This window comes from Equus asinus, chromosome 10 (genome assembly GCF_041296235.1).
Source record: "Equus asinus isolate D_3611 breed Donkey chromosome 10, EquAss-T2T_v2, whole genome shotgun sequence".
In the NCBI taxonomy this organism is placed as follows: Eukaryota; Metazoa; Chordata; class Mammalia; order Perissodactyla; family Equidae; genus Equus; species Equus asinus.
The window spans coordinates 32,339,092-32,352,166 of NC_091799.1; the positions used below are offsets into that span (position 1 = coordinate 32,339,092).

The 13,075-nt window shown below is 36.6% G+C and overlaps 1 protein-coding gene across 13 annotated transcripts in view; it reads left to right on the top strand.

Annotated features, from left to right (window-relative positions):
* Positions 1–13,075, top strand: part of PTBP3 (polypyrimidine tract binding protein 3) — a 103,748-nt gene that overhangs the window by 33,563 nt on the left and 57,110 nt on the right. For 8 of the 13 annotated variants that reach the window (XM_070518984.1, XM_070518994.1, XM_070518991.1 and 5 more), the window contains one exon: positions 5,637–5,709. In XM_070518984.1, coding sequence (XP_070375085.1) covers positions 5,637–5,709 — 73 coding nt within the window. Of the gene's footprint in view, positions 1–5,636; positions 5,719–13,075 lie in introns of all 13 variants that reach the window. The other 5 variants (XM_070518997.1, XM_070518985.1, XM_070518992.1 and 2 more) reach the window with 1 other exon arrangement.

The window sequence follows — 13,075 nt, forward strand, 5'->3', positions numbered from 1 at the left end:
GCCACAACTAGAAGGACTCACAACTAAAATATACAACTATGTACTGGGGCGATTTGGGGAGAAAAAGCAAAAAAAAAAAAAAAAAAAGAATGGTGTCTTTCACCTCTAGGAGATTACTGTCCAATACTAATTACATTGAATACATGTGACTTGGCATATATATAGCTTTTGAAAAGGACTAAGTAATTAATCATTAGCATTTATTGGCCAGTATTTAATGAGACCTATGTATTAGAATTAGTAATCCTTAAAGCAGCCTATAATGTGTACCATTGTGATGCTCATTTTAAAATGAGCAAACTGAGCCTTGGAGAGGTTAAATAATATGTAGCATCATACAAAGGTAAATTAAGTTTGAGGAGCCTCTTAAAACCTAGATCTGAACTACTCTGGAAAACTACCTTTTTAAACCATGATGCTTCTATTTTCATTACAGCATCTGTTTATAGTAGTTTTCAACTGGCTACACATCAGAGCTTTGGAAATGTACAGGTGCCCAGGCCTCAGCCTAGATCTACTGGTTAGGAATCTCTGGGATAGGACCTAGTGTGTAGTATTGGTTTTAAACTGGATATATGATTGTAATGCGTACCCAAGGCAGAGAGCCATTATATGGCACCTGAAACTCTGCTATAGGATATGAGGGAATATTATCAAGTATAAGGCACAACAATAGACATCACAGTGGCTGATAAAAAACTTTGTGTACGTATTTGATAAAATATGTGCTATTGATAGTTATCAGATAGACTATATTATGTGAAGTATATTACAGTCCTAGAAATGTACACATCTTAATGTTGAAAGACAATCAGAATTAATTTCAACCTCTTCACTTTTGGGATAGAAAAATTTTCAAGGGTGTGGTATTATTTTTCTGTCAGCAGTACGTAGGACTGGATATGTAGTGAAGGGATAGTGTTTAAGGCAGGAGAAAAGCGTAAAAAGAGGCAAGAATAAATATGATGTATTTGGGGGAAAATTACAAGACTCACAGGTGTTATTGTAAGTAGGAGTCTAGATTAGAGCTTTTAGTGGCCATCGCAGTATGTTTAGACTCGAATTGGTAAGCAAGGAATAATTTTACGTTGATGGTTGCTTGGAGATTTATTTGTTAGGAAACTAGGTAACACAGTTTATTGAGTTGAGATAGAAATAGAAAGAACCATGAGCAAACTCGTTTCTCTCCCCAAACTGAAACTGAAATGGTTTGTGTGCATTAAGACGACTATGTTCAACTTTTTGGATTCTTAGCTGGCAAGCGTTACCTGGGGCCTGTGTTAACAGTTGAGCACTTTCTCTAGATGCCTTTTAGGTAATCTCATGTGCTTCCAAGCGAGTGCTTTCCTGAAAATTTGTTCTTTCCAGCTTTTTGACATCAAAATTACGGGCTAAGAGTTGGTTCCTCCCAGTAGGTAACTTCTTTGGGTGATGGAAAGGTGTTTTGCACTTTGGGTTCTCTCATCCTTCTCTTTGAAATGTTGACTTTTGTGATACCGCTTTATTCTTGTGTTTTACTAATCTGTCTTCTAAGTCCTTTGGTAGATTTCCCACTTACCTCTCTCTTAAACTGTTATATCCTTTAGTATTTTATTTAGGAGAGCTTATTATATTTTCTTAATTTTTTTAAGTCTTAGGAATTACTTGCTCGTAATTTCAGGTTGTGTGATTTTTCTCGTGTATGTTGTCTCCCTTTGATTCTTTCCTTCCTTTCCCGTATAGATAGATTCCCATGAGGAACTCACATGGGGTTTTTTTCCTCTTTTTTTTTTTCCTCTTTTTTTTTACTGAGTTCATAATAGTTTACATCATTGTGAAATATCAGTTGTACTTTATTTCTTGTCTGTCACCACATAAGTGCTCCCCCTCACCCCCTGTGTACCCTACCCGCCTTCCCCTGGTAACCATCCCACTGTTTTCTTTGTCCATGTGTTTGTTTATATTCCACAAATGAGTGAAATCATACGGTGTTTGTCTTTCTCAGTCTGGCTTATTTCACTAAGCATAATTCCCTCCAGGTCCATCCATGTTGTTGTGAATGGGATGACTTTGTCTCTCTTTATGACTGAGTAATATTCTTAGTATTATTCCTAATAGTATTCTTAGTATACCTAAATTTATTCTTAGATACTTTATTCTTTTTGTTGCAATTGTAAATGGAATTCTTGAGTTGCCTTTCTGTAAGTTATTAGAGTATAGAAATGCAGCTAATATTTCTAAGCTGATTTTGTACCCTGCATCTTTACTGTAGTTGTTAATTATTTCTAATAGTTTTCTGGTGGACTTTTTCTTTTTTTTAAGATTTTATTTTTCCTTTTTCTTTCCAAAGTCCCCCGGTACATAGTTGTGTATTGTTAGTTGTGGGTCCTTCTAGTTGTGGCATGTAGGATGCCTCCTCAGCATGACCCTATGAGTGGTACCATGTCCTTTCCCAGGATCCAAAACCGGCAGAACCCTGGGCCACTGAAGTGGGAGTGCGCGAACTTAACCGCTTGGCCACGGGGCCGGCCCTGCATCTTTTCATATGCGTATTGACCATTTGTATATCTTCTTTGGAGAAATATCTATTCAAATCCTTTGCCTATTATTTTAATTGAGTTATTTGTCTTTTCATTATTGAGTTATAAGAGTTTATATGTTCTAGATACCAGTCCCTTGTCAGATATATGGTTTGCAAATATTTTCTCCCATTCTCTGGCTTGTCTTTTCATTTGCTTGATGGTGAAGTACAAAAGTGTTTATTTTTGATGAAGTCCAATTTATCTATTTATCTTTTCTTTTCTTTTGTCACTTGTGCTTTTGGTGTCAGAAAACCATTTTTTAACCCAAAGCCATGAAGATTTACTCCTGTGTTTCTTTCTAAGAGTTTTATAGTTTTACATTTAGATATACACCCTTTTTGAGTTAATTTTTGTATATGGTGTGAGGAAGGGGTCCAACATTCATCTTCTGCATGTAGATACATAGTTTAGATGTATAATTTAGTTTTGACTATTTTTGAACTCTATATAAATGCAGTAATATAGTGTGCATTCTTTTGTGACTTCCTATGTTTGTGAGATTTATCTGTGTTATTGTGTGGAGTAATAGTTCATTCTCATTGCTATAAATCGTTGAATGCATTTACAAAAGTTTCTTCATCCATTCTATAATTGATGACATTTGGTTGCTTTCAGTTTGGCTAGTAGAGATAATGCTGCTGAGAACATTCTCATATGTTTAGGTGCACATAAGCAGGCAATCTCTTGAGTATATCCATAGGAGTAGAATACATAGGTATCCTAGGATATTCATATATTCAACTGTAGTATATTGAGTCACTTTCATTAAGTTGTACCAATTTGCACTCCCACTAGCGACATATAAGAGTTCTGTTGTTCTGTTGCTCCACATTCTTATCAACACTTGATATAGTCACCTTTTTTTTTTTTTGAGTAAGATTAGCCCTGAGCTAACTGCTGCCAATCCTCCTCTTTTTGCTGAGGAAGACTGCCCTGAGCTAACATCTGTGCCCATCTTCCTCTACTTTATATGTGGGACGCCCACCACAACATGACGTGCCAAGCGGTGCCGTGTCCTCACCTGGGATCCGAACTGGTGAACTCTGGGCTGCCGAAGTGGAACGTGCACACTTAACTGCTGTGCCACTGGGCCAGCGCCTGCCTTTTACATTTCAGTCTGCAATCCACCTAGAAGTAATCTTCAGTTGACTTTTTTTTTTTCCTGCTTTTTCGCCCCCAATTCCCCCATTACATAGTTGTGTTTTCTAGTTGTGGGTCCTTCTAGTTGTGGCATGTGGGATGCCACCTCAGCATGGCCTAATGAGTGGTGCCATGTACGTGCCCAGGATCTGAAGCAGAGAAACCCTGGGCTGCTGAAGCGGAGTGCGCGAACTTAACCACTTGGCCATGGGGCCAGCCCCATAGTTGGCATTTTAACACACTAGAAAAGAACTAAAGTCACCTCTAAGTGGTGTCTAAGATCAAATTAACCAACTTACATATTGATATAAACTCACATATATGTAGAAGATATATCTATTAGTAAAACATATTTTACCAAATTCCTCATATATAAAAACGTGTTGGGCACATTAAAATTTTTACTACATTTAAAACCGCAGAAATTCACCTTTCCATGTCTGCAGCAAGACAGTGAACTACAAAGTCTGTCTTTGGCTACCAGTGTCTGTATTTCGGGTGTTATCAGGAAGGCCTCTGCTTTAGGTGAGGCCATAACCTTGGTTTTTCTAGAAGTTGAAACTTTGAATTTTATTTCGTTACGTGCTTACTTAATTCCTTCCTCTTGTCCCAAGCCCTCTCTGTAAACTTCTGGTGAAAGAACCAAAGGGAATAGTTTCTGGCTGTTTAATACAAGAATTGCTTAAATCATTGTATTTCTGTTGTGCAAACACATTGGTGGTTTGTGTTTCTTTAGCAGAGGCTAAAGTGGTTCTTTCCAGAACTGCTCCTGACCCCTGAACGTTAAATATCTGTTGGGGCACTATTGCTATTCTGATATTTCTAAGATAGTTTGGGGATTAAGTTTTATCATCCAGTAGACCAAAATATTTGTTCTTAAAAATTGACCAAGTTAAACAAACAATAACATTTGAAATAGGTTGGTTTTAAGTTTGTACACGGTGTTTGTTGTCTTTAAACGTAAACTCTTTTTTTTTTAATGGATTTTTAAAAATTTATATTTCCTTTTTCTCCCCAAATCCACCTGGTACATAGTTGTGTATTCTTAGTTGTGGCTCCTTCTAGTTGTGGCATGTGGGACGCCACCTCAGCATGGTCTGAAGAGTGGTGCCATGTCTGCGCCCAGGATCCGAACCGGCGAAACCCTGGGCCGATGAAACCCTGGGCCACCGAAGCCGAGCGCGAGAACTTAACCACTTAGCCACAGGGCCAGCCCCAAACGTCAAGTTTTTAACCTTGGTAATACATCTTAGGGTTCCAATGAAAAGGCCTGTCTGACTTGTCTTTTAGCACTGAGAGTTCAGTGTTGGAATTGGTCAAAACTTTTACCTGAACAAAAGAGTAAATTACTTAAATAGTAGTTGTTTAAGAAATAGTACACATTAAAGATCATTTTGAAGATTAATGGATAAAAAATCACTTTGTTAGGAAGAATTTTACCAGTATAGAAATAAATTGCATCTTTGAGTTCAACTTAAAAAAAAATGTAGGTATTGAAAAGTCAAGATTCTGAAGGAGTGCTGCACAAATTATTTGCATGCAAATACTTAAGAAATACTATGAAAAGTTAACATGCTTAATATGCTAAAATACATACTACAAAAACAACGTGACAATGCAACCCCTAATAGGGTTTCTGGTATTCACATGTAGCATCTCAGAGGATTAAGTTTGATCAAAAAGGGTTGCAGGATTATGCCAGTTATGTGATGGCAGTTCTGTTTTTCATAACTAACAATCATGTGGATGTTCAGTAATTTTTTTTTACTGTAAAATTTACTTCCAACATTTAGATTTTGTGATTCTAGAGAACTTCCCCTTAAATGTCTTGATATTCAGATAAAGTAATATTACTAGATTTTAACATTTTCAGTAGTAATATAGACCATTATCCAAAACTTGTTTTACTAATAGAATATCGTTCTTGCTTTTCAGCGGGGATCTGATGAGCTTCTTTCTTCTGACGTCATTAACGGACCTTGTACCATGAACAGTTCTACTCCTACAGGTGTGTATGGTGAGTTTTATTGTTTTCAAAATCTGGAATATTTTCTTTCCATGAGTTTCAAGATTTTTTTTCTTTTTACAATGTTCTTATTTTTCTCATCTTATAAACATGGTGAAGTGCCGCTATTTATAACACAAACTAAAATTTATTTCAGTAAAGTTCATACAGATGAAGTTACTAGTTAAAGCTGTCTTAAACTTTAAGGATTAATTTGGATGTAATTCAATAATTCATTTTTTGATTGATGTTCTTTGTGTTACATAGTTGTGATAAAACTGTCAATAAGTAAGTGAACCAGAACAATTGAGTAACAGAGCTAGATTTAAAAACTTTTGTTGAGTGATGATGGATTTTAGAATAGTAGAAGTATTAAAACTATAAGATCCCATGATTTTTAAAAATTGAAATATAATTCACATCCCATAAGGTACCAATAAATGTTCTGGAAATTTGGGGACTGTAAAATGAATTGGAGGAATTCATTCTGGAGAGAGAGTGAGCAGTTAAGAGGCTCTTGCTGTATAGGATATCTGAGCAAGGGATGATAATTTGTACTATAGCAGTAGCAGTTGTGATGGACAGAACTGCAGAACTTACAGAAGGTGGAATTGATAGTAATGGCTGATTAATTGAATGTTTAAATAAGAGATTCTGTCGATGATTTCCAGGTTTTGAACTTGGATAATTGGATAGATGAATGGTGGTACCGTTCATTTATAGTAGAAAACATAGGAAGAACGGAATTGGACAACACAGCAGGTTAAGATTTTTATGTGTTAAGTTTGAGGTTCCTTTGGAACATCCAAGTAGAAGAGTCAGGTAGGCATTGGGTTCTTCTGGTCTCAACATCACAAGAGAAATTTGGAAGTCAATATCATACGTAGTTGATAACTGAAGCCATGAGAATGCGCAGTCTCAGAAAAGGTGAGATTTTTACCCAACTGCTTTTAGAGTTAAGGGGAGTTAGGAAATGAGTGGACCTCACTTCAGACCCTGAGCTACATGGTGTTTGGGAGAGTGAACAGCCTTTATATGTGGACTCTATAAGAGAAGTGGACCGGCTTTAGTTAAGGCAAAAAGATGAAAAGAAAAGTCAATGACCAAGTTAAGAATGTATGGGAATTGGTTGACCATGGTACATTGCTCCAGGGGAAAATGGAAAGAGTTTGTAGACAGAGCGGCAGCAGGGGATTTGTTCATGTGGAAGTGTGAACAGTCATGGGCATGAGACTAAAGCAGCTTTCTCAAACTCGAGCCAGCGTCAGAATCACCTGGAGGGCCTCTTAAAGCCGGATTCCTGAGTCCATCCCCAGAAATTCTAATTCGGTATCTGGGGTGGGTCGTGAGAATTTGCATTTCCACAAGTTCCCAGGTAATAGTGATGCTGCCATTTGAGAAACAAACCACACACTGAGTAATGGATGAAGGAAATGCTAGAATCTAAAGTTCCTGAACCTGATTATCATCTTGGTCTGGTGGCTTTAAAAAAGTTCCGCCCTTACTCCCCAGAGTTACAGTTCATCAGGGTGGGGCCCATGTGTGTGTTCTCATTTTAAAAACTCAGGTCAGTTCGTTTGTTTTGTCATGTTTACGAACTACTGGGATGGGTGACCAGAAAGAATTATATCCTGGTTGGTTGATTGTTTAGGAAAAGAAAGAAGTATGAAATGTGAGTTTACCTGGCAGCTTCAGTTTGTTGGGGTTTTTTTTTGTTTTTTTTTTTCTTAACGTTTTGAATTTCTTCTTGTATCTTGTTCTGTTCTAGGTTCAGTGTTTCTCTTCCTGAGCACATCCTCTTAGTAGCTATTTCAGTAAATAGTAGTAACTTCTCAGACTTTGACTAAAAATGTCTATTTCATTATCGCTATTGATTGATAGCTGCTTAGAATTCTAGGTTGAAAGTTATTTTCTCACAGCACTTTGAAGGTACTATTCTGTTGTTCTTTTGGCTTCTGTTGTTGACAAGTCTGTCATCTAGGTTGTTACTTTGAGGATAGTATTACTTCTATATAGTTATTTTTAACACTTTTCTCTTTATTTTAGTTCTGTGGTTTCACTAGCTATGTCTAGGTATGGATCACAGGTTCTCAAGCCTGGATGTTCACTAAAATAGCTTGGGAAGCGTTGAAGAAAATACTCATGCCTTGACCTACCCCACACCAATCTCAAAATCTCTGGGATTGGGGGAGGGAGGTATGGTGTCTAGGCACTGTTTTGTTTTTTTTTCTTTTGGAGGAAGATTGGTCTGAGGTAACATCCAGCAGGCACTGTTTTGTATTTAAAGCTTCTTAGGTGATACATCTAAGGTGCAGTCAGGGTTGACGACCATTGCTGGAGACTTACTTTCATTTATCCTGCTTAGGAGTAATCCAGCTCTCCATAGGATTACCTCCTTCTGAAACTCCAGTTAGACATGTATGGGACCACCTCATTCACTCCTGCTTTGGTTTGGTTTGGTTTGGTTTGGTTTTTTTGTGAGGCAGTTTGTCCCTGAGCTAACATCTGTGCCAATCTTCCTCTGTTTTATGTGGGATGCCGCCAAAGTGGAGCGTGCAGACTTAATCAATATCCCACTGGGCCGGCCCCAGTCCTGCGTTTGCTTTAACCTCTTACATTTATTGTCGTCTCTTTCTCCTTAAAGTCCTGTATTTTAGATGATTTCCTTAAAATAGTTTCTGATTTGTTCTTTATCTGTTCAGCTTTGTCTAATGTGCTGTTTAATCCTGCATATTGAGTATTTGATTTTAGGGCTTATGTTTTTCATTTCTCTATGTTCTATTTGATTAATTTTTAAAGTCTACCTAGTTTTGTTATTTTTTAAAAAATAGTATCCTGTTCTTATGGTTTCTATTACTTTTCTTTTCCAGTTCTTTAATCATTTAAAATAAAATTTTTATAGCCTCAGATTTTATAATTGTGGAGTTCTTGGGGATGCTAATGTTCTTGTTTTTTGTATCTGCTGATATTTGCTTATGGTATATTATTTTTCCTTGTGCAATTCATAACTTTTGGTTGTGAGGTAATCTTTGGATAAATTGTTTTTTCTTCTGTGAGAATCTCCAGGGTAGTTTTGTGTTTGCTCTGCTAGACTAGACTTTCTAGGATGTCGCCAGCCCCTGACATGTTATAACATATATGTTAATTTGTTGCCTTGGGGATTCCTATACCAGAAGAGAAGAGAAAATTCAAAATGCAAACATTCTCATTTCCCCCATCAAAATCCCTAAACAGAGATAGGCTTCCTTGTTAAATAACTCTGGTAGATGGAAAATTTCTAATTTTGGTTTGCCTTTCACTGAGGGGGAAGCCTGTTGAGGGGCTTGGCTCTTGACACCTGGATATTTCACTTTTTTTATTGAAGTCATCCATACATTAAAAATATTTTTGTAATGTTTGATCCAATATTTGCAATTCTCTAAAAGCTTCAAAAGCTGAAGATTTTGGTACTCCATTCCTTGACTACTTTGAGTAAAGATTTCTAATTGATGTTGGACAAATTGTGACAGGAAGGTTTTAGGGCTCATTTACAAAAGAGTTGAATCTGTTTGTTAAGATACTTAAGTAGTTCGTCAAAGACACAAAGATTTAAAAAATCACATTGGAGATTGATTAAATCTCCAAATAAAGGAGAGCCATGTGTAGCACTGTGCTGAAGGACCTTTTTTATATTCATTGTAATCCTCATCACAAAAATTTTGTAGTTCAGTTAATCTAAGTATGGATTTAAAAATATCTATAAAATTTGACAACTGTCGTTTTTCTCTTTGTAGAGTATTCCTTGTTTGGTAATAGGAGTTCTGTATGCACCAAACCAATTGCAAGTACATGTGCCCCCCAGGACTGTCAGACCAGTGTTTTTATCATGAGACTGTGCTGTACTACAGTTCGTATTTGTATTATTACCTCAAAAAATGTTTTATCTTTAATGTTGAACTTGGTAAACTGAATTTTTATTAGTGTCAGATATTTCACTTTTGATAGAATGACTTCCCAAAAGCTTTATTTTGATTCCATTGAAAGGATTCAATATTAAACCATTTTGGGGTAATAATTGATTTTCTAATCTTAGCAGATAATGATAAAACTGATATAATTTAACTGTTTGCAAAGTTCTATTAATGGAGTCAACGTATTAAGACATGTCACTTTACTGTTTACACATGGAAAAGAAACTTTGCAAGTTCAGTTAATTCAGAATTACGGATTTATGGATTTACTGCAAGATATAAAATGGAATGGCAGTAAACAAAGTTGTATTTCATGTGCATTGGCGTGTAATTCTCACGTTTTCCACTGATGGGCAGCCTGCAGGCAAGTCAGCAGCATAGGTAGCATGTTGAATACTGGTGGAAGGAGTTAAGAGCTATCCTTAGCTACCCGTGTGCCATTGCACTGAATCTTTTTTTCTAATCAAAGACTCTGTATGTTGTCTCTGAACAGGTCGTGAGTGAAAAGATTCAGTGTCACTGATTGACTTTCAGATTTAACCACCGTACATATGGTTTATGAACTACTACTAGACGAGACCATGGCAAAACTAGAAGTTTAAAAAAAAAAAAAAAGGATTTACTAAGCCTGTTTGGGCTCATTTCAATGCAACTATTAATGAATTTTTTTTTTTTTTAAGTGAAGATGTTAAACTGTACAGGATGCTGGAACAACGGTGCCAAATTGTGACTGTCCTGGGCAAACTGAGACATACGGCCATTCTACTTAGATATTAGTTATTAATATTCCTTTAAAAATATCTCTTAGCTTATTGTGGACATATCTTCTTCCATATGAACTTTAAATTATTTTGTCTAGTTCTAAAACAAATAATCCCTCATCCCTCAATCTTAACCCACACATTTTTTGGGATTCTTATTAGAATTATATTAAATTTATATGCTAATGTGAATGTTGATTTTTTTTGTGATATTGTCTTTCCATGTAGGAACCTGACATGTGATTCCATGTTTTTAGGTTTATTTTGTGTCCTTTGATAATTATGAAAATGTCTTACACTTTTCTTCATAAATCATACGCTTTTCCTTTTAAATTTAATCTTAGGAATTATGGCAGAGTCTGTTTATTGTGTACACTAATACTTTTCTTTCTGTCTTCTTTAAGTAACAGAACCCTAATTTCTATCTGGATACATTGGTACCCAGATTAAATGACTGTTTTTCCAGTCTTCCTTATAGCTAGGTGTGGTCATGTGGTTAAGCCCTAGCTAATGAGAAATAAGTAGAAGTGTTACTTCTGGAGTATCTCTACATGGATTCGGTTTTTCCTTTTTTATCCTGCTTCCTGTAGGAGTGTCAGCTTCCATCTTGGATGATGAGGATGAGAGCTACACCTTAACAGAGATACAGTTAGATACTGAGTTACCGATGACTTTGTACAGTCAGCCCTCTGTAGCCACAGGTTCCACATCCATGGATTAAACTAACCATGGATGGAAAGGCCGATGATGGTTGCCTCTATACTGAACATATACAGACTTTTTTTTCTTGTCATTATTCCCTAAACAATACAGTATAACAGCTATTTACATGGTGTTTATGGTGTATTAGGTATTGTAAGTAATCCAGAGTTGGTTTAAAATATACATGAGCACGTGTGTAGGTTATCTGCAAATACTACCCTATTTTATATAAGGGACTTGAGCATCTCTGAATTTTGGTATCCACAGAGGGTCCTGGAAGCAATCCCCTATAGATATGGAGGGATAACTGTATGTCACCATTCCAGATCTGGAATTTCTACATTTAGCCATTTTACATGATCAAGAAATTAATCTTTTTTATTAAGCAGGTATTATTTCAAATATATTATTCTTATATCCAGGGCTGTGATCTCAGGGAGAAGCGAACAAATGAAGTGAGCTCTATAAGCACCCAAACTGCGTGTAAAGAGGGGGGAACTGAAGGAAACCTCACAGAATTGCTGAGTTGGAGATCTACGTTTGGGATAGCTAAGGCAGCTGGGAATTATAGGGGCAGAATATGGGAGAGTAGGGAGCTGTGTGAGAAAAGTGCTCTAGAAATCTTCTTTTGAATGTATGGCTGAATATTAAGCCGTACAGACAGTACCAGTCAGGGTACACCAGCTCTAGCATAAGGCTTCTCTAATCCCACCCCAACAAGGCTTAGAAACAAGCTCCAAGACAATTACCTGATCTGAAAGTAACTTAACTTTTTTCCAGAAAAGAATCTGGCACTTTAAAGGAATGAAACAAATTCTAGTGCTCACAATGTTAAGTGTTCAATCAAGAATTGCCAAACATACAAAGATCCACAACATTGTGACCCATAACCAGGAGAAAAATCAGTCAACAGAAACAGATCTAGAAAATGACAGATGATGAAATTAGCAGATTTTGGACTTTGAAACAGTAATTTAAAGTGTGTTCAGGGGTTTACAGGAAAATAGCCTAACAAAGAGAAGAACACAAGATAAAAATCAAATGGAACTTTAGAGATAAAAATATAATGTCTGAAGAAAATACATGGCATGGCATTAACGGCACATTATATTTTGCGGAAGAAATGGTCAGTGAATTTGAAGACAGCGATAGAAACTACAGTACGCAGACAAAAAAAGGACCGAAAAATAAATGAACAGTCTTCATACCCTGTAGAACAAAGTCAAGTGGTCTTGATACCGAAACTCTTAATCTCAAGTTCGAGTGCCTGATGTGCAGTAAGCCAATCATTGAGACACTGGTGCTTGAAGATGGAGAAAGGTTTATTTGAATTGGACAAAATGAGAAGACTGGAGGATAAGTTCTCTCAAATCTGCCTTAAGAAAGAAGACAGCAGGTGGTGTAATAGAGCTAAGGGGTTTGGGAGGAGGAGTTGCAGAGAAACAAAGGGGAAATGTGTTTCTTTTACTCCGGATGAGCCCTTGGGCAATCAGACTTTTCTGAATTTCAACTGTAGCTGGGAAGGGTGAGGGGGTGGTTGGTGATTGGATCTTCCTTAAAGGCATTCTTTTCTTGCAAAACAAGCTCATAAATCCTTGTGACCCTTTAGTCACCCTCAGGTTATACAAGAAAACAACAAATTAACAAAATTAACTTCTTTTCATCTGTGTCTTTGTTGGGAACAAGGTCAAAGGGTAATCATGTTCTTATTGAATATTTACAGTAACCTTCAGGTACCTGGCTTCAGTCTAAACATACATATAATTGAAGTCCCAGAAAAAAAGATGGGAATGGGGAAACATATATCTGAAGAAATAATGACCGAAAATATTTCAAACATGGTAGAAACTATAAACCCAAATATCCAAGAAGTTCAGTGAACCAGAAGCAGGATAAACACAAGAAAAACCACACCAAGCCTCATCACAATCAAATTGCTGAAAGCCAGGAATGCAG